The 25339-nt window shown below is 39.4% G+C and overlaps 1 protein-coding gene across 3 annotated transcripts; it reads right to left on the bottom strand.

Moving 5' to 3' along the window:
• Positions 1 to 371: 371 nt before the first annotated feature.
• Positions 372 to 25284, bottom strand: LOC115254671 (calpain-B). Of its 3 annotated transcripts, none has more exons than XM_062860288.1 (4): positions 25106 to 25284; positions 11451 to 11591; positions 727 to 2812; positions 372 to 646 (listed from the first exon to the last, which is right to left on the bottom strand). In XM_062860288.1, exons 2-4 carry the CDS (start codon positions 11553 to 11555, stop codon positions 582 to 584), a joined length of 2256 nt encoding a protein of 751 aa, XP_062716272.1. In that variant the 5' UTR covers positions 11556 to 11591; positions 25106 to 25284; the 3' UTR covers positions 372 to 581. The 3 variants fall into 3 exon arrangements, with proteins under 3 accessions (XP_062716272.1, XP_029708149.1, XP_029708150.1); XM_029852289.2 differs by having other exon boundaries at positions 25110 to 25283; XM_029852290.2 differs by lacking the exon at positions 25106 to 25284 and adding an exon at positions 11701 to 11863.
• Positions 25285 to 25339: the final 55 nt, after the last annotated feature.

Here is a 25339-nt window from a genome sequence, read left to right as displayed (position 1 = left end):
ATTTGATAAAAGTAATGATTCTCCCTAGTTATTAAAGCATTAAACTTGATGTTTCCGCAATGATATCACAGTTTCATTGAGGTCAAATTTTTGGAATAATGACCTATGGCGGAACCACTGTGCGTATGTCTAACATACCATTTCGGTTGGTTATCTGAAAAACAACAACATTCGTGTTGATGTAGCTCTAACTTATTGTATTAGGAGCACACATAATCCGGTCTTAAGCCTCACTATACGTGTAAATTGGCTGTCTCGGCAGACGCTGTGAAGCACACCATTCAATTTGGGAACATATGTTAACATATTCAACGTCAAACTGAAGATTATCAGGAAATTATCTTTCTTAAAATGACTTACTATCAAACGGATTGTGGAATGCTTCATTCTATATTTTATGATTGTCACACACTAAAAGCACATCAATAGAAATACTTTGCGATATATATACTTTGTATATAAATAACAGTCTCTATGAGACTGCATATAATATTATCGTTTTACTTAAAAATAATTAATAAATTCAATTCTACTAGTAGCAGCTTTGTAAATAACTATCCTCCATTGTCTTCCACATAGTTTCAAACAGCTTTTTTATCGGTGATTTTTCGTTCTGCATCATCTGCTACGCTTTGTTGTAACTTTTCTAAAATTGTACAAGATAAGAGAAGCGAATAACATACTTGTTGTAGGCATTTGAATAATGATCATCCTAATTATACGCACCAATAGCATTCCGACTTTCCACTGCACACAGTACGAAATCCACCAACTCCATGCCCTCCACTCGGGACTCTCGGGACCGTTTCATCAGCTCGTGCAGAACTCGATTGTTGACGTTGAACCCCGAAGAATTGAGAGCGCTCTTGAGCTCCTTCCTGTCCAAATGTCCACTTTGGTCCAGATCGTACAGCTGAAACACCGCCTGCCACTGTTGCACATCCCGGATAATGGTTCGAAACTGTTCGTACTGGATTTGACTAGATTTGTTGACGCTGACGCGAGAGATCAATTGCTGGGATATTTGTAGAACGAGAGTGCGATCAACTGGTTTAGGTTTGCTTTGAGGTCGTTTATGTGGTCGTTGGCAAGGAATCCATCCGCAGAAAATAATTTCCTGCAGCTGTAAGCAGATTCGCACCCAGACGTTTGACCGTTTCTTGACTTTTGGAGGAGGGGCGAAGAAGAATCGGCACAGGATGGCGCTCAAGGCAATGTGATCGATGGTTTTCTTCCGATCGGCCAATTCGTAGAAATGCCGTACCATCCGGGGCCAATCCTCGTCTTCTTGGAGGGGTCCGGATACTCGATCATCCATCGTTCCGAAACAGACGGTGCAGTCGTTTTCCTCCAAACAATTGCGCAATTCGGAAAATATACGCATTAGGAACTCTCCCTCTTCACTTGGGTGTAGGGTTGATGGTACAATAAGGTACATTCCTGGGTTGATCCTTAGCCGGCAACTGACCTCTCTGGAATTGATGAAAATGGATCGAGACACAATACGGTAGTCGTTCTTTTTGAAGAACTTCATTGGAACGGGTTTGTTGCGTAGGTGTTCTTCGGTAACTCGATAGATGACGAACCCGATCGTCAGACTGGGTAGATCTTCTGCTCTACGAAACTTTTGCATCAGCGCTACCACTATTGTGCACATCTCGGACGGATCGTCACTATCCGGTTTGTCCAAGTTAACTACGTATTGAGGATTCGTCCAAAATGACTCCAAATAGTCGATACATCCCCCAGCGGTTGACCCCTTGACCCATTCACCATCGATGGTGGATACCTGCCAACCTCGCTTACTACCTTCCGTTTCATCGAGCGGATCCGGAGACAAATTACAGATTTCCACTCGATCAAAATACCGTAAGAAGTCTTCAAAATTCATCCAAAACTCCCCATCGTTGTCGATCGTCAACCCGAGTTGTTTGCGCTGTGCCTTCGGAATCGCTTGCCACTCCTGTGACCTATCGCTCCAAGCACCATTCCACTCAATGCCGTCTCCCCAAGGATTTCGCAAACGAATCAGCTTCTTCGCTCCCATGATGTGGGTCTTTGTAACGGAGTACGAGTGACCCTTCAGCAGACCTTGCGGAGTATGTGCCTCCGGGATTTTAGGATCTGGCAAGATGTTACACGCAAACATGGACCCCCTCTGAAAGCCCGTATCGATGATTTCGAACAAGTTATCCGGCGGAGGCTCCTTCCCCCTAAGCCTGTACGATTCGGTTATTCCTCCGGTGAAGTCCTGCATCGCTTCCCGAGCCGTTCCGCTGTTCAGCGCCTCGTAACACCCGTGTAACTTGGCGTAAGCCTTCTCCAGCAGCGCGCTCCAGAACTCGTTCTTCTGACTAGATTTCATGTAGATCAGCTCTCGATCCCGCGTCGGAAGCCGATCGTCGATCACCACATCAACCCATTGGCCAAACTGCCAAAACCTAAAATGGAATATGCCAGCATACTCATCATCTTCGAAAGAATTATCCTGCGGAACCGTCTTCCGGAAAAGTCGCCCATTTGCGGTAAGATTGGCGGTGGCCGTGAGGAGCCAGCAGTCGTTGAGGTTGCCCTGCCGAACGTCGAAACGGGACGCTCCGTCGACGAAGAACTTCGGCTTGCGGCAGATCTCCCGTGGACGCAGCCATTCGATCGACCGGTCCGGGTTCGATGGGCGCTTCGTTAGCGACGAGTGTACCGGTTTGAAGTCGGAATCTTCGAAGAGGGTTCCCTCGGTGAGACAGCGCTGTTTCAGGTGGTAGAAGTCCTGTGCCGGAGGGTTTTGGTGGGTGTTGAAGGTTTTGTGGGCAACCTGGAAGTATTGGGTGAAATTTAGCAGTTTTAAGCAGGGTTTTAAGAAATTGTCTAGATTTGTTTATGTTGTTTAATTCTTTTTCATTAGTGTGAACCCATAAGATCTCCCATGGCAGGCAGTCAAGACTGCTACCTTTGATTCCCAGCACAAAGTATCTTGAAATGCACAATCCGAGTAGGTGGAAAAATCTGATGAATAGCATAATTAGTTATTATTGATTGAATTACTGAAGAGCAAAAACTGATACTGGTTTGATTGATATAAGAGGTAAAAGATCAGAAATAATAGCAAAAGCTTACATGGCGAACTACTCAATACCCAAGTAACACAGAAAACATCTTTGAAAATAAAATTTGGAAAAGATGTTGTAATGCAGTACTATAATCGTACTTATACACATCTTGTGTTGAAATCGTGTTTTATCTATATTTGACAATAACAAACCACTGAAGAATATTATTAACCTCTAGACAAGTTAGCGTAACGTAAATTTAACGTTAAATACACAACAATTTTGTATCCTTATCATCTTTCAATTGAAGATGTTATGTAGAAAATCCGCAGCACATAGTTATAACATTTGGACTCACATATGTTGCAAAAACGTTATTTTTACGTATGAAATACGTTAAATGAAGTTTGAAGTTTATCAGATCGCTGTTCTGCCAGTTTGCACTTTAACATTATTTATGACAAATCTTTTGCCTTAAAATACTAGGCAATTCAATTATGAGAGCAACTATGACAGCATAAAATGCTTATTTTTTCATACTTCGCTCTTGATGATGCCGCTATGAACTAGCTAAACACATTGGTATATGAATATTACCTAAAAAAAGTTGGTGGCTGTACAACTCACTTTAGAACTGCATGGCTGGGAAGAAGCAAGCCACCCTTGCACTTCAATTATACACCAGTCCTCCTATTACCTAATAATCACTTTAGGTACTTACCTAGCGGCTAAATCACACTTGAAGGCACTGTTAGTGTTAATTGATCCCGAAAAATGTTAGAAAATAATTTTCTCAAACTGGCTCCATGAGCTGCACTCTAGCTTTGTTATTGTTATAACTATGTTCAAAACTAGTATCTGAAAACAAAAATTACATCGCTGTTTACTATTTGTTCAGAATACGTTGCTATGATGTTTTATTTATGTATTTGAAACAATTCAAATGGTTTTCAACAAACATGTTATTAAGATGTACAATTGAAGTAATATAAACGTATTTTAAATATTTTGAATTTTTCCCTACCAGTCCAGATAAATTACAGTGCCTGCCAAAAAGTGTGGCACAAACATTGTTATTAATATTCGTTTGCTTATCAACATTTTTTTCGCCCGATAAATATTTATTTGAGATAGTTTGAACATTTGATAAAATTATAAAATTTTCTTGTCCATAACGACTAAAAATTCTACAGTCATAAGCACATCACATTTCGTAATCAAAAATAGCTTAACAAAACTTCGTACCGGCACTGTGTCAAGTAGCCACCATGTTGCATGTCTGAAAATTTGTTTGAAAACCCTACACAAATCAGAGATATGCCAAAAATTTTTCTTCGTATTTCCAATCCGATGGAAAGCGAATGAATTCATGAAGAGTGAACATGCTTGTTTCACCATAAATTTTGAATGGCACATGTAATTTTGTCATGGTGACCGAACATCGAGGATAGATTGCAAATAAAATGTGAGTCATATTTTTTTCAAGCCATCACTAAATATCACATAATAGGTGGCCCATTTATTTGCATAGTGTGCGTTTGATTAATTATGATTTTGCTACTGGCAACAAGTCATTACGATGTTGCTGAGAACGTATTCAATACTTTATTTTATGTTATAATAATGTATTGAAAAACATCTTTAGTAACATCAAAGATGTTTTATAAGCCGCCATTTTTTGCGCTTTTTCGGTGATATAAGTGTATGAAAATTAATTTTTCATATTCGGAACAAAACTTTGACGTTTGTATGAAACACGTAATATATACATTATTGTAACATGTTGTGTTACTTGGGTAATAGCTCGATAAGATATTACAAGATCAAAACAATAGTAGACAAGATTTGTCACTTTTTTTTCTAGAAAAAAAAAATGTCAGCAACCAGCATCGAACATACGACCTTAGGATTCACAAGCGGCTATGCTTACCACTCAACTGTGACTCACTGTTATAAGAGGGGGGGGGGGAGGGGGAATAAGAGCATGCGGTTCTTTGTTTCTACTGTTCAGAAAGGGGCACATGGCATTTCACTAACATTGAGCCATCTCTGTGGATGTATGTGTTCCATTTCGTGCAGAAGAGCTAAACTTGTTCTTATGTTGAAATTTTCAGCTATTTCGACAAAAACAAAAACTGATATCATATCAGTTTGAGCTATTCGGGTGATATTCATTAGATTTTTGAATAACACATCAAAATCACATCAAGCTATGACAGCAAAAAATGTTCGATTTGAGATATGATTTAGATTTTCTCGTTTACCCGGGAAATGACAATTTTGACAAATAATACAGCTTTAGGAAAAAAACAGGTAATCAACCCCGATGAGAACAAGGGTTGTAGGCTCACATATGTAGAAAGAGGGCTTCGCTTCTTCGAGGATAAACGTTTGCTCCTCATGTTAGGGGCGGCTGATCGATCGATTTCCGATCGCCAGTGAAGCTAATCTCTGCAGTATGTTACTCCGGAAAGTTAGGGGGTTGTTGTCAGGCTCTAAGAGCCACCCCAGGCAATATTTTCATTAACAATTAGTCTTGTAGAGGTTTTGAGAACCGTCATAAACCTAATACCTTTTATTTTGGTTTTGTGATGGTTTTAAGAACCTCCTGTAGTCTATTTGACGAAAAAATATTACTTGGGAACCGTAACATCACAAATAATCGAAAAAAAAAACAATAAGAAAATAATTTACAAGTAAAGCAATGACAACTACCCATGCGGTGGAAAATAACTCAGGAAGTACTGATGGTGATAAGGACGCATTCTACGAGAAGTTTGAACGTGTTTACGACTTCTGCCAACTGCCACGATGCCAAAACCAACATAGAAGACTTAAACTATCAGGCTTACCAGAAGAAGAAGTTTAGACCGATGCTTCGCGACGATTGGAAAGCTCAGCGCCCACCAATTGAAGAACGGAAACGGCCTAGGGCTTTTCATTTTGCTGCTTTCAAGAATATGACGGCACACGGTACTTCTCTGACACTCCGGCATATCGTGGCGCTATCATCGACTTTATCAGTAGAACGGCGCCAGAGACACATTCTAGTTTGGAAACTTGTACGAAGCTAACGTTGTCTTTGTAGATTCCTTCAGAATTTTCCCAAAAATCCTTTTAGAAAGGATCATCAGGTATTGCTCCAAGAATTTCTACAGGGATTTCTCATTGGATTCATCAAGAAGTTCCTCCAAGTAAACTACCCAAAATTAAATCCCTTTTCAGAAATTTCTACAAAAATATCAAGTGTTTCTCTGGTAATATTCAGGATTCCTTCAAAACATTCTACACCCTTTCACAAACTCTACCGAAGGTTTTACTTTGGAATTGTGACAAAGATCCCTTTTGCGATTTTTTCCAAGTATTCGCGCAAAACTCCTTCAAAACTTTTTTTTTGATAAATTCCTTTAAAAACTTCTCCAAGTATTTCTCCAATTACTCCAGCAATAATTTCTGCAAGAGGATTCCTGAGATATCAATTAGGGAAAAATCAAATTTGATGTTTAATTCTCCCAATAATTCCATTAAAATTTTCCTAAATGATCCCTCGTAGAAAAAATTCAATGTTTTATTTCGAAATTCTTTTAGACTAATTTTGGTGTTCCTTTAAGGTTTCCTTCAATTATCCTTCGAAGGATTCCTTCAGGCATTTCTCGATATATTACTTCGAAAATTAGTTTAGAACACACATTAATTGGAATTAAATATTACTTGAATTCTCACAGAAATTCTAAAATACTTTCGTCAAAGACTTCTTTGGAAATTTTCCCAATGAATCCTTTAGAGATTCTTTTAGCGATGTCATCAAGGACTCTTCCAGTATTTTTTTCCGAATCCTCTGAGCAATTTGTCCAATGATTCCATCCACTATATTCACCAAGTATTTATTTAGGAATTACTCCAAGGAAGAAAAGATTTTTGAAAATCTTTAAAAATTCATCTAGAAGTTATTTCAAGAACAAGTTATCGTTTTTAGGAAAGTTATTCAGGATTTTCTAATAAAAATGATTCCAGGCTTGCTTCGGGAACTCTTGCAAGCATTTCATAAGGGATTCCTTCGGAGATTTCATCAGGAAACCTCACACAAACTCCTCCAGTAATGTTCCCAAAAATTTTTTAAGAAAGTTTTTTTTCTATATTTTTACATAAACCCTACAGAAATTTACCCTTCAGCAATTTCCTAATGAAATTCTTTCGAAATTTCTTCTAGCATTCCTTTTGCAATCTCTTCAAGAATTTCTTTGACAGCACTTCTAAGAATTCTTCTAAAAACCTTTCAAGAATTTCTTCAAGCGCTTCTTTAGTTATACTTGCAAGGATTCCTGCAGGAATTTCTCCAAGGACTATTTAATAACTTTATTCAATAACTGCTGAGGGAGTTACTCCAAGATTCCGTTTTCGTGAATCTTGCAAGGATTCATTCAGGTATGTTTCCAAGCATGTTTTCAAAATTTCCATAAAAAACTTACAACTTACACATTAGGAAGCCCTACAAGATTATTTCTGGAAGAAATCCCTAAAGCAAACATGGAGAACTTCCTTAAGGTTTCTAAATGATTTCTGGAAGCCTTCATGACAGAATCCTTAAAGGAATTTTTGAAGAAGGAATTGCTAAAGGAATTATCAGAGGATTCGCCTAGGGATTCGCTGAAGAAATCTGTAGAATATCCGGAAGAAGTCTTTGAAGAAATTCTTACAGAATTGTTAGAATCTGATCTGAACTGTGAAAGAAACCATGGGGAAATCGCAAAGCAAATTGAAAGAATTTCTAAAGGTTTCTTTGAGAAATTGTTGCAGGGATCGTAAAGAAATTTTCCAAAGGAATCGTTTTAAGAATTCTCTATGGAATTCTATTGAATATTAATAAATGAATCCACGAAGGGTTTTCTGGAAAAATCTTTGAAGGGATTCCTCAGGAAATGCTTTGAGGAGTTACTGAAGGAATCATTGAAATAATTTCTAAAAAAATGCTTAAAGGAATTTCTACATTTAGAATTCTGAAAATCAGAACTTATTCTGAATGATTACTCCGTGAATTCTGTCAAGCATTCCTTTAGGAATTTTTGTAAACGAATACTACTAATGGTTTCGCCAGGAAGTATTGCAAAAATCCGCTAGACGTAGAATCTTCGGGGGACAGAGGATGTCTGGCCAAGTCTACGGTTCACAAAAAAATTGAAATTTCTGTATGGATAAAATTTTAAAAAGGGGAAGGCAATGTTTGAAATGATCTAAATTGAGTCTGCGAAGTTTATGGACAACGCCTCACAGATATTCCTCCAGCAATTATATAGGAATTCCTCCAGAGGTTCCTTCAGGTATTCTTTCAATGAGTTCTTCAGAAATGTGTCTAAGAATTCTTTTTAGCCATTCTTCAAATATTGCTTTGGAGTGGACCTGGAGTTAAAACACTTGACTATCACACCGAGGACCTGGGATCCAATCCCAATTCCTTCAATTGGTTTCTTCAGGAATCCCTTCAAGCATTCGATCAGGAGTCTTCCAATGAATGTCCCAGGAACTCATGGAAAGTTTTTCCCATTCATATATGTAGGAAATTCTTCACGGTTTCTGTAGGAAGTTTTCAAAGGTTTATCACCCTTCCTATTGAATCACGTTGGGAACTCACTGACGTAGTGTAAGATTTGGGTCAAAAATGAGCCCGTTGCAAAAATCTTTTACCGTTCTTCCAAAAATTCCTTAAACATTTTCCAAAATCTAGGTATTTTCTCAAGGATTCATGATATGCTAAGAAGTCCTTCTCCAAATTTCATAAGGAATTCCTAAGAAGATTTTTTAAGAATTTCTCAGATTTCCGAAGCAATTTCTTCAAATATTTTCAACGAATTCTTCCATAGGTTTCTCTAGCGTTATCTTCAGAGACTCCTTTCATCCACTTATTTTTACCAGCAATTTTTCTTTGAAGTAAATTTTCCCCATACTAAATCGTATAAAAAATTGATAAGGCGGGCGCTAGAATAGAGTTTTTTGATCGAGCTTAATTTTGCACAGTTGATATGAGAGCAAAATTGAACTAAAATAATATACAGGAACGATAGATTTCCCATTTTTTAAGTTTTTTTTCCATATCCCTTTCGGGACGCAGCAATCTCCATAGAAAATGCTAAACTTTGGCTCACCAGAACTCTTAGAATTTCTAACAAAACAACACTTTATCTTCCCCATTTGGAAGAACTACCCTTCACCTTCGATTTCTAGCTTTGCCAACCTTTAAAAATTAGAAATTAAAAAATTGCGACAGATGAAACTTTTTCGTGTTTTATGGATTTTGTTAACTTTTTGTTTACATTGCTGTGGCAATTTTCAAATGCAACATTAACAAAAGTTAGTTTGCACACATACAAGTACAAGTAATGGCTCAATTATTAAAACAATCTACATCACATCATACAATGACCAAACAGATGAAAAAAATATGCAAAACTGTTATTGATCAGTAGCACAATTGTGCTGGTTCGTCACGAAAGGGATATAACCGTGTGCCAGGCTATTGGGAACCCCTTGATCCCTGGTAATTGGTAACTTCTATGAAATCTCCTGAAATGCCCTGAAACACATCGAAACGCCTTTGAAACTTTCTTGATGCCCCCTGAGGCACCCACGAAAGTCTCGAGGATACCCTAAAATTCTACTGAAACCCCCTGAAATGCTATGAAATTCTCTGAAAGGTTTTAGAATGTCTTGAAACACTTTGTGAATCCTCTGCAGCCCCCTGAGACTACCTTTAAGTAATCCTGAAGCCGGAAGCGTCCCCTAAAACCGCTCAAAACCTCTCTGAAATCCCTTGAAAAGCTCTGACTGGCATTGTACAAAAGCCCTCTAAAACCTTGCTGAAACCCTCTAAAACGCTCTCAATCGCCTATAAACGTTGTGAAACTCCACTATTCTGCAATGCCACTAAAACCTCCTTGAAGTTACCTGGAAGCCGGTGAAGCCCCTAAAGCTCCCCTAAAACCCCATGAAACGCCCTGAACTGCCTCGGCAATCCCCCTGAAACTTCTAGAAGTTCACCCGGAAGCTCAGCAAGTCCACTCGAAACTCTCTGATACTGCCTGAAACGCTTTAAAACGCTCTGAAACACCTTTAGTCGTTTTGAAACGCCTCTGCAATCCTTTGAAGTTTACCCGAGAGCAGGTAACGCGCTGAAATCCAACTCTAAATCTTCCATGTAGTTCACCCGAAAGCCCGGAAAGTCTCCTAGAACCTCTCTAAAATTCCTTGAAACGCCTCTGAAACGCATCAAAACATTTTGAAACGGTTTGAAACGTCTCTGCAACCCCACTAAAGCTCCCTGAAGTTCACTCGGCAATCAGGCAAGCCCTCTAACATCGGTCTGAATTTCCGTGAAATGCTCTGTATCCCCCTGAGACTGCCTTGAAGTTATCCTGAAGCCGGTGAAGCACCCGACAACATCTCTAAAACCTCTCCGAAATTCGCTGAAAAGCTCTGAAACGCTCTGAGTCGCATTGTAAAAAGCCCTCCAAAACCTTTCTGCAATCCTCTGGAACGCTTTGAAATGCCTAGAAACGATTTGAAACATCTTTGAAACTCTTCTAAAACCTCCTGGAAGTTACTTGGAAGCCGGTGGAGCCCCTAGAGCTCCTCTGAAACCCCATGAAACGCTCTGAATTGCCTCGGTAATCCCCCTGAAATCTCTTGAAGTTCACCCGGAAGCTCAGCAAGTCTCTTCGAAACTCTCTGAAACGCCTCTGCAACCCTTTGAAGTTTACCCGGGAGCAGGTAAAATAATTAAAACCCTTCGGAAACCTCTGAAACCCTTCTGAAACCCACTGACAATCGTCCGAAATATCATTCAAATGTGACGAAGAACCACTAAAACCCACTCGGACCCACTACCTCTACACCCATAACCTTCCGAAACCACTCCACCAAGCTCCCCTGAAACCCCTTGTATCCTCTCTGAAACAAACTGAAAAACTTCCTGAAATAACTTCAAAACCCCCCTGAAACCCGCCAATACACCCGAAAATGTTCCTGATATGGGGTATTATCCGTTGAAAATTCTGAAGTATCCTGAAGTATCCTGAAGTAAGCACATGAAACCCTTATAACGCTCATAAAACCTATGGAAAGTTCTCCGAAGCTCCTTGAAATGCCTTCAAAGCCCTTTTGAAACCCACTAAAACCACCAGGCAACAAACATTTTCGCTGTACAAGAGTTGAACAAACCTCTCCTAAGTATACTTTAGCTTAAGAAACTGTTATTCGACTAGTTCTGTTACTTATACCGCTTACAACTGAAACCCTCTGAGACCCCATGAATGCCTCTGGAACCTTCTTAAAGCCCCCGTAATACCTTTATTTTCATCCAAAATGCTAAGGAATTATGTTTAATCGCACCTTACTTCTACCCAAACGTACCTCATCGCGCGTGAAATCCACCGCCAAAAATCGTGATGATCTCCTGCTGGACGTCGAAGACGCATCGTCCGATCCCTCCAGGCTTCTTCTGATGACTTGTTTCATGGTTTTAGCCCAAATCCATGTCGCACCAAGAGTACACTACAGATCGAAAGAAAGCAAACGAACACGAACACGATTAAGGGTTTGTTTTGTGCAACCAATTTGGCGAAAAAAAAAGTTCCGATCGCGATCACTATCAAGTGCTTACTGTCTGTGTCGGGTACGCTACACTTCCTTAGTTAGAACTAGAAGCGACCGGCCAAGCAGTAGCAGCACCAGCGTCAGGAACAACAACAATAAACCGATCAAGGCAATCCTGTTCGTAGGTTCGCGACCTAATGTAACGATCGACGAGCCGCGCTTCATCGAAATAAACCATCGCATCGCATCGCTATGGTTGTTGCGTTTCCCCATTCGCGACTCAACAACACGTGCTTTTTTATCTGTTTGTTTTGTGGCTTGATGCGCGCGTCGCCGCCGCGTAGCTTTATGGTGCTCTATTGCTGTTATCTACCACAATGGATGAGTGACTACTCATTTTCACATTTCTTTATTGATTTTTTACGCGGAGGGAATTCGCCTAGTGATATAATGCTGATAAACAATCAATTTTGGATCCAAAAATATACTAATAATGATAACATATTCCAAGACATATCCTGATTTGATTATACAGAACGGTAGTTACACAAATTTTGCCTATTATCTTCGAAACACAGCAATGAGTCATCCGTTTACTGCCAGCTAAATCAACTACAGCATTGACTCCAACAGTGCGGTTAGTTTTCCCAACTAACAATTTATAATGTAACTGATTATATTTATGTTTCATGACACCGCCGGGAAACTTTTGGAGAGGATCATTTTGTCGAGACTGACGGTCTATACTGAAATTATATTTGACCCCGGAAGCTATTCGCGCCATCCCAGATAAATAAGTATAGTTTTTCCATAATATATTAGAAATTTCACAATAAAAAAAAAACGAAAAAGCAATAATAAAAATTAAAAAAATGCGATAAATAAATGACTTACCCATGAAAAGAAAATGCAGGAGAAAATACGAGGCGGTCAAATGTTGAATCGCACTTATATGACTGCCCTTTCGTATCGGTATTAACAGTGATAATTTGAAACACTTCTCTAAAGTTTAATTAGATTTTTGTGCGACTTGCAGTAATTGCTTTACAAAATAGGCTCCAGTGACCGCAGTCCAGTGACAATTGACAAATTTGAATTGCATATACCAATGTTGAGGCGGTTGAAGCAAACACGGCGGTGGCTGGCTAGGTGGGCCCTGGTGGGCCCCGATAACCACAGAGGAAAGGCCGGGGGTTTCTGACCCAACGGGTGCGACGACGGCTTCGTCCCGAAGAACCAGGCCCGGAATGGCCAGGCGCTTGGCAGCGGGCAGCGTGGGTGGTGAACAACGGCGGCCGAAAACGGTGGTGGCTGGCAAGGTTGTTTTCGATAGCCACCGAGGAAAGACCGTGGTGTCTAACTCCCGTGGTGTGCCGTTTTCGTCCCGAGGAAACATGCCTGGGAGGACCGGGGGCTGGGCAACTGGCTTAAGAGGGCTGCCACCAACCTGCAGGTTTCTGACCCCTGCGGGATGAGGGTTACGACCCGGCAAAACCAGCTCTGGTGGCTGGACGTTAGCTTACTCGCGCCGGTCTGCTTTTGCAGGGCAACAAAAATCCCTGCGAATGTTATTCGGCGAACAGATAGCTTGACAGGGCACGTGGAAACCGTGCACGTACGAGCTAGACGCTGGAGCCTTGCAATGGCTATTTGGATTCGCACGATACAACTAATCTTCTGAGGCACTTCCAGAGGGTGCACTGTCTCTCGCGATTGCAAACGGTGGCAAAACCGATCGGTGACGCAATTATGTATCAAAAGGGTCAATAATTTCTGGCCATTCTCTTATTTGTACTCATTAGCGGAGCCAGCTTTTTTCTTTTTTCTTACTCACTCTCCTAAACAAGCAGGAGAATGAGCGAGATGAAAGAGGAGGCAGGCTGCCCCCTCTTCCATCTGTTTCTTTCTCGTGTATGTTTGGGAGAGTGAGTAAGAAAAAAGAAAATGCTGGCTCCGCTGATGTTTGTACTTAAACTCAACCAACTCCTTGCTGTTTTTTGCACGGTCGGGCATCTCCCCTAGCCGAAATCGGGTGCCGATCGTGCCTCTATTTCCGCCCACACTCAGTAGGAGTTCAGTGGAGATTGCTACCATACTCGGGCACCCATTTTGCCATTCATAAGCGATGCGCTTCACGGTCACCCTAGGCGTATCGCTTTATATTGACCGTTGGAAAATTACGCTATCTGGACAAATATTTTACTACTTTTCCGTACTCCCGTCGGTAAATACCTTGAATATTTTATTGCATACTCTCAGAAAAAAATAATGAATGAGAAATTCCTCGCAAACTTCCTACAGAACCTTTGGTAGGATATCATTGAGAACTCAAAGAGCAATGGAAAAATTATATCATTTCAAGCCTAACTTTACCAAACACCGTATCTAACAAAATCATCGATCGGAGAAAAACGGAGAGGAAGTTCGCAATTCCCATAGAAACTCATACATAGAGCATTACAGAAACGGGTATTTTTCACAAATCATCCCCAAAGGTGAATGATACAAGTAAGGTACCCCGGGGCAAGTGAGAATCGGGGGCAAGTGAGACCTATAGCTAGTATTTTTTTTATAATTTATTTTTAAGACTAACATTCTTCATGGAAAACATAGGTATCACACCTACGGATAGTTTGTATACAAAAAATGTTATTGTTTCAACCATTAAGAGACCATATACGTTATTGTTGTTCTTATGTAATTTTCAATTCACTAGGTAAGATTGACGTGCTCTACTACATTCGTCGTTTAAAAATAGATTTGTTATTCTACAAATACTTTTTTGGTTTCAGGATAGTATTTGGAGTTCATGCAAATTATTTCAAGCGAAAAAGCTGTATTTTATTTTTATTTATTACCTTTAGTTTACTGCTCTCACTTGCCCCAGTGCATTTTGCTATCTGGGGCAAGTGGGACCTATGAGAATAAACAAACACAATTGTATGGGTTCATCTCGCCTTGTCCAGCCTAAAATGAAATTAGCACGAAATTCAATAAAAATTGACGCGTTAAGTAATCTATTGTTGAATTATACTTTATTAACTCTATTTAGATGACGAAATTCTTGTTAAAAATGGTAAAACCTTGGGCAAAACAAAAAAAATCAGAAGCATGTATTTTTTATGTTTTTTTCTTAATATTTTTCATATTTTTCACTTAACGCTGCATGATGCATTCTTTTGAGCATTCGGGAACCGTCCATAAAAAATTTTAATATGGATATTACCTTTTCAAAATTCATGATTAAAAATACATTATTTAACCTTCCTTAGTCCCTAAAAAAAAGTTACAAATAAGACCCTGGGGTCATTTTTGACCCCAAACTTTGAACGGCTCTCAAAAATCAGTGGCTGGGCCGATTTTGATTTTCTTTGGCCCAAATGAAAGCCACACATGTCTAGTTTTCAAAACCACCGGAGAGTTCCGGATTTGGTCACTGTGGCCACCGGGAACCTGCTTCAACTGAAAAATGCCGCTTTAGAGACCCTAACTTTGGCAAGCTATAACTTTGCAGCCAAACAAGTAATCAGGACCGTTCAAGAATCGTTGGAAAGGTACTCACGTGGACTTTGATTAAAGACATTAATATTGACTAATTCTTAAGAACCGGTTCCGGAAATCCGGAACATCCGGAAAGTAATGTTTTTCACGATAATGTACTACAAAGCACATTCATATTATTTACAGGATAGAAGTTTTTGCATCAAACTTCTTTAGGCCATAATACAATCTGTCGAGAACTATTTCTGTATGTTTTTGGTTATGTCCCGTCCTTCTGGAACCGGTTCCAGGGATCCCACAAGATGGCCAACGAGTTAACTGTAACGAAATTGAACGGTTTTCCGCGCTAAACACATCTGCGTTGGTTAACTCATGATGAAATCTCAATAATTTCACATGCTCCATATTGTTGTGATAAGTAAAAACATTGTTGGACATTGTGGTCCTATGTGGCCGCCGGAGTGACCACCGGAGAAACCCGTATTGAGGGACTTCCATGTTTTTGCAACAAAGATAGGCATTCGACGGCTCTAACTTCATGATTTTTCATGGCCATGTGGCTTCTGGCATTAAATAGAAGAATTGACCATTCTGGTCTGTTTTGGCCACCGGAGTGACCACCGGAGAAACCCGTATTGAGAGAGTTTCATGTTTTTGCGACCAAGATAGGCATTCGACGGCTCTAACTTCATGATTTTTCATGGCCATGTTACTTCTGGCATTGAAAAGAAAAATTGACCATTCTGGTCCGTTTTGGCCACCGGAATGACCACCGGAGAAATCCGTATTGAGGGAGTTTCATGTTTTTGCAACTAAGAAAGGCATTCGACGGCTCTAACTCAATGGTTTTTCATGGACATGTTTCTTCTGGTATTAAAAATGACAATTAATTATTTAGTCCACTTTGACCATCGGAGTGACCACCGGAGAAACCCGTATCGAGGGACTTCCATGTTTTTGCAGAAAAGATAGGCAATCGACGACTTCATGATTTTTCATGGACATGTTGCTTCTGGCATTAAAAAGAACAATTGACTATTCTGGTTCGCTTTGGCCACCGGAGTGACCACCGGAGAAATCCGTATTGCGGGAGTTTCATGTTTTTGCAACAAAGATAGGCATTTGACGGCTCTAACTTCATAATTGGCCATGTTGCTTCTGGCATAAAAAAGAAGAATTGAAATTGACATGTTTCTTCTAGTATTAAAAAGGGCAATTAATTATTTTGGTCCACTTTGGCCATCGGAGTGACCACCGGAGAAACCCGTATTAAGGGACTTCCATGTTTGGAATTAACAATTATCAAGAAGAAACAGCTACAATATCCAAAATAATCTCACAAAAATAGGCAAAAAAGTCCCACATTTTCCCAATTTTTCTTCACATGAATCGGGTTGTTATGTGAATAAAATGTTTATATTTTCTTCTCTAGCCTAATTGAAAGAGCTCATTTTTCTTAGTATACCACATTTTTAGTACGATTAATTTTCTTTATAAACAAAAACAGTTTAAATTTTCGTGAATGAAATAGAGAACAGTTCAATTGATAGAATGACAGCTAAAAAAAATGAATTTTAAAAATTGTTCCACGTGCACCAAAAATGATGAAATATTTTTGGGTTTCCGATTATGAATAATCTGAATCAACTATTTACCCAATTGTACAATGTTCATAAAACTCACTAAATGGATAATATTTGTGACTGAATTCCTCGATTGCAGAACTTGATAATTCCCCAATTCAAATGAAACATTGTTTGTCTTCCTAAAGAAAGCCCTTCTCCTACCAACTAAGACAAATTTTCATTCTGAAAAAGCTGACTTCACGTATAAGGAAATAGAGCCAGCAAGAAAGGTAAAGGAGAAAGCATATCAAGTACTAACAAATAATGTGGACAAATCTAAAAAGATAAAGAAAAGAAACGATGTGATTTTCAAGAACAGTGAACATAGACGACCAAAACGTTAAGTGGTGTTAACCAAAATATACGATGAAAGGTTTGTTTGTAAACCGAAGTAAAACTATCCTCAATTCTCGAACTAACCATATTACCATTGACAGTACAGTATCAGACTACAAGAATCGCAGTATATTTTAACATGAATTGCCTCTACTACAGAATAACCTTGTTGAACAATAAGAATAACAACTGAGCATAAAGATAATATGTCGCGTGTCGAAGCATGAAAATTGAGCCGTCGAAAGACTGCTTCTGGTCATAAATCTAGATAATATGAGCATTTAAAAATAAACATAGAAGTTTCCTAGTATGTGTATCTCCAGGTGGTCACTCCGATGGCCAAAGCAGACCAGAATAGTCAAAATTGTACAAAATCATGAAGTTATAGCCGTCGAATGCCCATCTTTGTTGCAAAAACATAGAAGTCCCTCAATGCCATTTTTTCCGGTGGTCACTCCGGTGGCCAAAACGGACCAGAATGGTCAATTTTTCTTTTCAATGCCAGAAGCCACAGGGCCATGAAAAATCATGAAGTTAGAGCCGTCGAATGCCTATATTTGTTGCAAAAACATGAAACTCCCTCAATACGGATTTCTCCGGTGGTCACTCCGATGGTCAAAGTGGACCAAATAATTAATTGTCATTTTTAATACCAGAAGAAACATGTCCATGAAAAACCATTGAGTTAGAGCCGTCGAATGCCTTTCTTTGTTGCAAAAACATGAAACTCCCTCAATACGGATTTCTCCGGTAGTCATTCCGGTGGCCAAAACGGACCAGAATGGTCAATTTTTCTTTTCAATGCCAGAAGTAACATGGCCATGAAAAATCATGAAGTTAGAGCCGTCGAATGCCTATCTTGGTCGCAAAAACATGAAACTCTCTCAATACGGGTTTCTCCGGTGGTCACTCCGGTGGCCAAAACAGACCAGAATGGTCAATTCTTCTATTTAATGCCAGAAGCCACATGGCCATGAAAAATCATGAAGTTAGAGCCGTCGAATGCCTATCTTTGTTGCAAAAACATGGAAGTCCCTCAATACGGGTTTCTCCGGTGGTCACTCCGGCGGCCACATAGGACCACAATGTCCAACAATGTTTTTACATATCACAACAATATGGAGCATGTGAAATTATTGAGATTTCATCATGATGTGTTTAGCGTCACGCAGATGTGTTTAGCGCGGAAAACCGTTCAATTTCGTTACAGTTAACTCGTTGGCCATCTTGTGGTATCCCTGGAACCGGTTCCAGAAGGACTGGACATAACCAAAAACATACAGAAATAGTTCTCGACAGATTGTATTATGGCCTTAAGAAGTTTGATGCAAAAACTTCTATCCTGTAAATAATATGAATGTGCTTTGTAGCACATTATCGTGAAAAACATTACTTTCCGGATGTTCCGGATTTCCGGAACCGGTTCTTAAGAATTAGTCAATATTAATGTCTTTAATCAAAGTCCACGTGAGTACCTTTCCAACGATTCTTGAACGGTCCTGATTACTTGTTTGGTTGCAAAGTTATAGCTTGCCAAAGTTAGGGTCTCTAAAGCGGCATTTTTCAGTTGAAGCAGGTTCCCGGTGGCCACAGTGACCAAATCCGGAACTCTCCGGTGGTTTTGAAAACTAGACATGTGTGGCTTTCATTTGGGCCAAAGAAAATCAAAATCGGCCCAGCCACTGATTTTTGAGAGCCGTTCAAAGTTTGGGGTCAAAAATGACCCCAGGGTCTTATTTGTAACTTTTTTTATGGGAGCTCCCCTAGGGGTCGTCCAATGTTTTGGATGAATGGAAATGATAGATTTCCACAAAAAAATAATTGTCTGAAAATTTCAGATTTCTAGGCCTTTCAAAACAAAAGTTATAGCGAATTGAAATTCGGAAAAGGTCAAAAAAGACCCCAAGACCTTACTAAGGTTAATGATCGTAAGATTATGTAAGGGAGAGATATTACTAAAAATCTTGAAACCCAAGATTTACTATTGGTGAGAATCATCAACTATATAATATAGAGACCAAGTTTCGAGATCTTTTGTCTCTTCACTTTACGGCGCTTTTTGTATAAAAAAAAAATAATCAATTTATTTTGCATGAGCTGCTAGAGTTGATTCAATTTCTCCAGCGTATTGTTATGTGTTACGTAATTTATGCATGATACCATAAATCACTTCTTATTTTAATCTCTAAACATAGTCATTCATATAAGAGATTTATGATTTATGTTACCTTATTTGTTGCAACTTATATTAAGCCCTTTGAACAAAAACTCTGAATAGGTCCCACTTGCCCCGTGAAACGCAGTAAATGAAGATCTGCTACACTTTTCATTATATGCATAATATATGGAATGTAAAAAATTTGAAACAGTTTTAATGCACGTTAATAAGTACAAATATACCAACAACGTCTTTTGGGTCCATTGGAATTATTAAAGAATTTGTGTTCTGAAACTTTTGGCATGACAAAACCAAATTAGCATTTTTTTAGGTCCCACTTGCCCCGGGGTACCTTAGTCATTAACGAGATTCAGCGCCACCTGTGCAAAACTCATTTTTGTTCACATATGTTACATATGGTGTTTGGTAAAGTTAGGCTTGATTTACTAAATTTGTTGAGGTACGGAATTTTCTTACGCATGATTTGAGCTTTCATAAATAAAAAATAACTTCTTAAAATGGTGCATATCAGAAAAAAATTAAACTTTGGAATATTTCATATCTGGCGTTCGTTTTGAATAGGTCCTGTCAACATAGGAATCACAACAAACATACGACATATTCAAATCGAACGCCAGATATATTCATTTAAATAATACAAAAGCAAGGTAGGTTGAAAGGACCAACATGATCTAAACCAAACCTGGGAGACTAACGACTACAATCAAAACACCATCACCGTGTTGCCAATGGATAGCGCCAGCGGTCTCACGTCATAAAACCTTAGGAACTAAATTGATGTCCGAGATCCGGCCTGGTGCAGAGAAGGTGTAAATCTGAACTCTATTTCAGGTTGATATATGACATTCAAATATATAAATAAGAAAATACCGCAATGTTGATTACGATATTCTTTATTTATTACACCTCGAAACATAAACTTCAAAATCTTTGACAATTCCAGGTAATTTGAAGGATGTAACATGAGCAAAAAGAGAACGGCAACAAGGTCGAAAAAGTAAAGATTTTTTTGTCTTTACCTTGCTCAAAACATTATGAGGTTATTTTAGTTGGTATGCTGAATGAGCCATTTTATGAAACACAGGCAAATAAACTGTGGGAGCAAGTGGCTTCATAAAACCTAACTGATTTATTCCTGACAAATGTATATTGAAGTTAAGTAGAAAAATTTGTGCCTGTCACGAAATTTTTCACGTTTGAATTTTCCTTATTTTCAAGTGTAAAAAAGAATTACGAACTTTGTGTGATTCCGATTAACCCGGACCATTTCCGGGTGTGCTACGGTGTCCGACGACAAGAAGAAGGAAGAAAAAGAAGATTGCTACATCCTGAAGACGCGGCTAAAGGGCGAAAAATGGCAGAATAGCTCCAACTGATCGTCATGGAGTGGGTCCAGCGGGCAAACGTCCGGTGGCTGGTCGTTACGCTGAACAATGCCGGGGTGTTGATTCCGACGCACTTCTTCCCGGTGAACGGGAAAGACAAGCGGTGCTTTTTCATCAAAATCCAGAAAATCGTTCTGGATGTGGATTGTCCTTGGGAGCAAATCATGTAAGTACGGTGGATCTGTCGGCGAACCTTGCCGCGATAGTGGATAGAATCTTCTACCCGATCATCAGCAACCTGCGCAATCCGGAAGGCTGGCCGGACGTCATCAAGAAGGGCGTCGACACGACAGCCACTTCCAGGACATGCGGAGCCTTATAACCAAGGTAGGTTGGCAAGTGGATCGCATCCTTGATCGCATCGCATGGTGCGCAAAATTTTTCAACAACTACCATCGTTTTTTGACGAGATTGGGGGATGCACGAATCGATTCACGGTTCGTGGCGAGAACGCTAGATACTTCTGCCAATCGGCTAAATTTTAGTGCTTGTTTTAGTGTTTAAGGGGATGAACAGTGGGTAAAAAGGTTTAAAGCACGACTTTAAAGATGGCGTCGGTAAATACTCCAGACATGATTCACGAAAGGTCAAAAACATGTCCTCAGATCTTATCACTTCCCCGTTTTCGTGCCTGCCTTTGTAACTGCCGAGTTTTTGATAAATTTTATGTTTTCTTTTGAATTGTTCCGCGTTCTGTGACGTCTCGTGCTGCAGCATTGCAGGCCGTCAAACTAATCGTTTCCCTATCTTCACACCATGTACGCTTCGTTGAAAACTGATTTACAGCGCTCCAGCAATCTTCGAAGAGACTTCATGAACCACACCAAAGCTAACAAGGTATTGTGCAATGGCAACTTTGGCAGGCGTTGGTACCGTACAATTTACAACCCCAGGTTTTTACACCAATTATGTCAATTATGTCATCTCACAAAAAAAAACAAATATAAATGGGACCTAGACAAATATTTGTCGGAACAGGTCGACATAAATCCAAGGTTCATCATGATTTGCTATATGTTGATGAGCATATTCTCGACTTGTTTGGTTAAATATTTATCAAGTTGAATGCTTCTTTTGTCCGTTTTTGCCCGTTTTGGTTGGAAGAGTGGAGATGCCAACTTCCCTTTAAAACCATTATGTAGAAAATGGCGTACTCTTCTTCTTCACATTCATGGAGGCATCCTCCAATGCGGTGGCTATAATTTTATGATCTTGTTTTTTTTAATGAAGTTGAGTATAAATATAATTGATTGCTTATCAATAGTTCTGCTATTGAAGCAAGTAGTGAGCATTAAAGTTTGCCAACTTAGTTAATAATCTTGTTTTTAAAACTATGGCATAATATACATCTTATTCCATTTGTTTCGAGTTTGAAGAAACTCAATTATGCTGTAGAGCAAAAATCGGAAGTAGAGATTTGAATGGCATTTTATCACAAATGAACATTTACGTCATAAGAAGGGCATTATTTATTTATGTTTTGAAAAATTATTCCTAACACTTTCTGTTTCAGCGATAGAGGTAAATTATTGTATTGACGTATTTGTTGTGCTTTCACCCTTTACATCTCATCCAAATTCCAGCATAACTTAATCATACTAAATTCCAGACCATTCCAGTTCCAAAATCCTATTTCCTTTCTATTTACGAGAGCGTCGGTGAGTCGCTGGCATCTCGATAAATAGATATCATCCCTTCCCTATTATCCCTTCCCATCCACATAACGTGTTTCTTATCGTTTCAGAGATCAATGGCGCTTAAGCCTAGGCTTGTTAGCCAGGACACATGGTCCAAATGCCTGTGCCCCATCCCGGAAGCAAAAAGGCCCATGGAGTGACAAATTTCTTAGCTATGTCACTCCCAACGACGGTGTAAAAAATCACTTACACTCACATCAACACATCTACATGATCCACTCAAATACACTTACACAATCTGAATCTTGCCGCATCACTCGCTTATAGTGAATTCCCAATCAACCCTTTCCAAATATCCAACTCCTTGACACCTATGGGGGTGTCGGTGAGTCGCTGACCTCTTGTAAAGTAGGTGTCATATCATCACATCCTTCCCTATCCTCGTAACGGAGAAGATGGGCGTGGCCGGCAATGGAAGTTCTCATGTCTTTTTTACTTCAACTTCTGATTGGATAGCTGTTCCTTCCCAAATAGCATCCCATAAGCAATTAGAATAGGAGTATTTAAGTTTTAACATGACAACTTTCACTATGCAATCTACGAATTACTCCGTTACAACGCAACGCAACGCAACGCAAAACAACCAATTTTCATCATTCCATATAACGTTAAAAACTGCATTGGTTGCTACAAAATGAGGACCACAAACAAGGCCCGGAAGCACTCACACATCTTTAACATTCTTACCCCAACATCGCCACAACTAGAAAAGTGTAGAAAATCCATCACCCCAAGTGCAGTTTTGGCCTTTTATCTTTTTTTAATCGTTCTCCTTTCCATCCGCTTGCCGAGTGTCTAAAAATAGATTTCCGAGCTGCCGTCACCCAATACAATCACATTCCGGCTTTGTTAGTGGCAAATGTGCAGTCGTTTAAAATAATCCGTTATTTTATGTTGAAACTACCAAATCTATGTTTGTTCTAACAAACTGTCAAAAATTTCGACAAATGGAAATATATGTATTATCAAACAATTGATCAGTTCAGTTTAAACTAGAAATCAGTTTGTCGCTATAGTAAACTGGAAAATCGATTGATTTGAACTAGAATTTAATTGTATTTACAATTTATTTCTCTGCGTGAAACTGAACTTTTGTGGCATGTTTCATTCCATACAAAATGTATGGAGTTTCAAATTCGACCCAATTGTCTCAGATTTATTGTAATTTTAAAAGACACTACAACGTCTTTAACCAAAGTTTACTCAGACTGGATGATCACTAACATGAGACAACGGACAATGGCACACGAAACATCCAGAGGTCCAGTTGAGAATTTTCCGTTTGATCTCAAAACCGACAAAGTGGTCACTTAAATCCCTTTGTATTTGGGCCCCTACACGGAGACAAATTTCGTTCGTTTGAAACAAAACTATTCATGTTTATTCGGTAAACTGATAAAATATTCAAAAATTAAATATTATTTTTTAAAACTAACTCAATTACGTATTGATTTCTACAATACCCATTGAAGAGCCCCCCGTTCCGCCGTCGAGAACATAAACAAAACTCTCAAGTTCCAGCTGCAGCACCAAACAAGATTTCCTCTTGCAAAAAAGGAAAGTTTCCACGAAATCCCATTGATTTCGGGAGCGTATGTTATCTACATGATGTTGGCATTGAAAGTGCCACGCGGGAAGTGGGTTTTCCTAGAGAAGGAAATGATTTTATAAATTTTATTGGAAAACAAATATTTCCGTAGGGCCGACCTGCCACAAGAAAAAAACATTTTTTTTACATTTGTTTCTAACATAACCTGTCAGAAAATGCATGTTTGTTTAAAAATGGATTGAATTTGCTTCAAATGTGACGTTCGATTTGCTCCAGTTTTATTTTTGTTGCCAGAACAAATTGACAATTTATTTGAGCTTACCTGAAATATTTTTGATTTTACCATGTTTTTTTGCGTGTATGATGCTTCTGGGCTATGATATCAGGAAAACAAATTTACTTTGCATTTACAATTGGACTTATGAACCACCATCTTTACATCAACGTTTGCGCCAAGTAGTGAGTGAATTTAGAAGTTAATAGTTCACCACGTACGAGATATGGATGTTCTGAACAACTTTACCGAAGACAGTAGCACAGACAGTGTCTGTGACAGTAGTGTGCTGAAATATTGTCTAATTCAGATATTCATCTCAAAGATCTGTCCCACAAATAGGACGCTGCGTGGATGGAGGTTAACCAGCAATTCTTTAAACGATCAAATTGGCTTGAAACTGCGTGATACACCATAAATATAATTTGAAGAGTAAATTTTACCTCAAATTTAGCAATTTGTAAGATGTTCACTGTTCACAAATATCGAGAGACCACAATTCATGTAGTGGAACCGTCAGAGACGCATATTTAGTCTTTCGTGAAACCCGACACATCCGCTCAGCGCGTAAATCAGGGTATCACTGTAGCGCAAACAAAGCGTCGTGCCGCGCAATTGAGCGCGAATCGATGCATAGGCATAGAGGGCACTTGACTACTCCTTATTCACGGGCGGGAGGTCATCGAAGCGCAATTTAACCGTTATCTTGTCTATGATATCGGCGATATAGACACTGCTATGAAACCTTACATTGTGTTGTCGCTTCACATCAGTCGCACAACGTTCACTTTATTGCCCATTGGTAACATATGGTAACATCTTCACGTAGGCACGTTCGTTATGGAGGAATTTCCTGAATCAACCGCATTTCCCTAACCGTTATTCAGTAGCGTATCCTTGAGAAAGCGAGGTTTTGGCGTACTTACGTACCGACTGAAATCAGAGCACAGCTATCTTCAGTTTCAAATGCCACGAGTTCAAGTCCAACTGCTTATATGCGCTGAATTGGTGAGGTGTACGAATAGTGCTGTGATGCGGCGACACCACGGTGTCAACTGGAGAGATGATAACAGACTGGGGAGCCGCCGAGACGATTCACTCGGCTCCTCCAGCCAAGAGGTATGATGGTTGCAAAATGTGCGTTTATAGTTTACACGTTC

This window comes from Aedes albopictus, chromosome 3, assembly GCF_035046485.1.
Source record: "Aedes albopictus strain Foshan chromosome 3, AalbF5, whole genome shotgun sequence".
NCBI classification, from domain to species: Eukaryota; Metazoa; Arthropoda; class Insecta; order Diptera; family Culicidae; genus Aedes; species Aedes albopictus.
This window is presented reverse-complemented; position numbering and strand designations above follow the sequence as displayed.

Coding starts and splice junctions, on each gene's coding strand:
- LOC115254671 (XM_062860288.1), bottom strand. CDS start 11,555: ATGAAACAAGTCATCAGAAGAAGCCTGGAGGGATCGGACGATGCGTCT. Junction 2,813..11,450: donor TGGATTTCACGCGCGATGAG/GTACGTTTGGGT, acceptor CAATACTTCCAG/GTTGCCCACAAAACCTTCAA. Junction 647..726: donor GGAAAGTCGGAATGCTATTG/GTGCGTATAATT, acceptor GTACAATTTTAG/AAAAGTTACAACAAAGCGTA.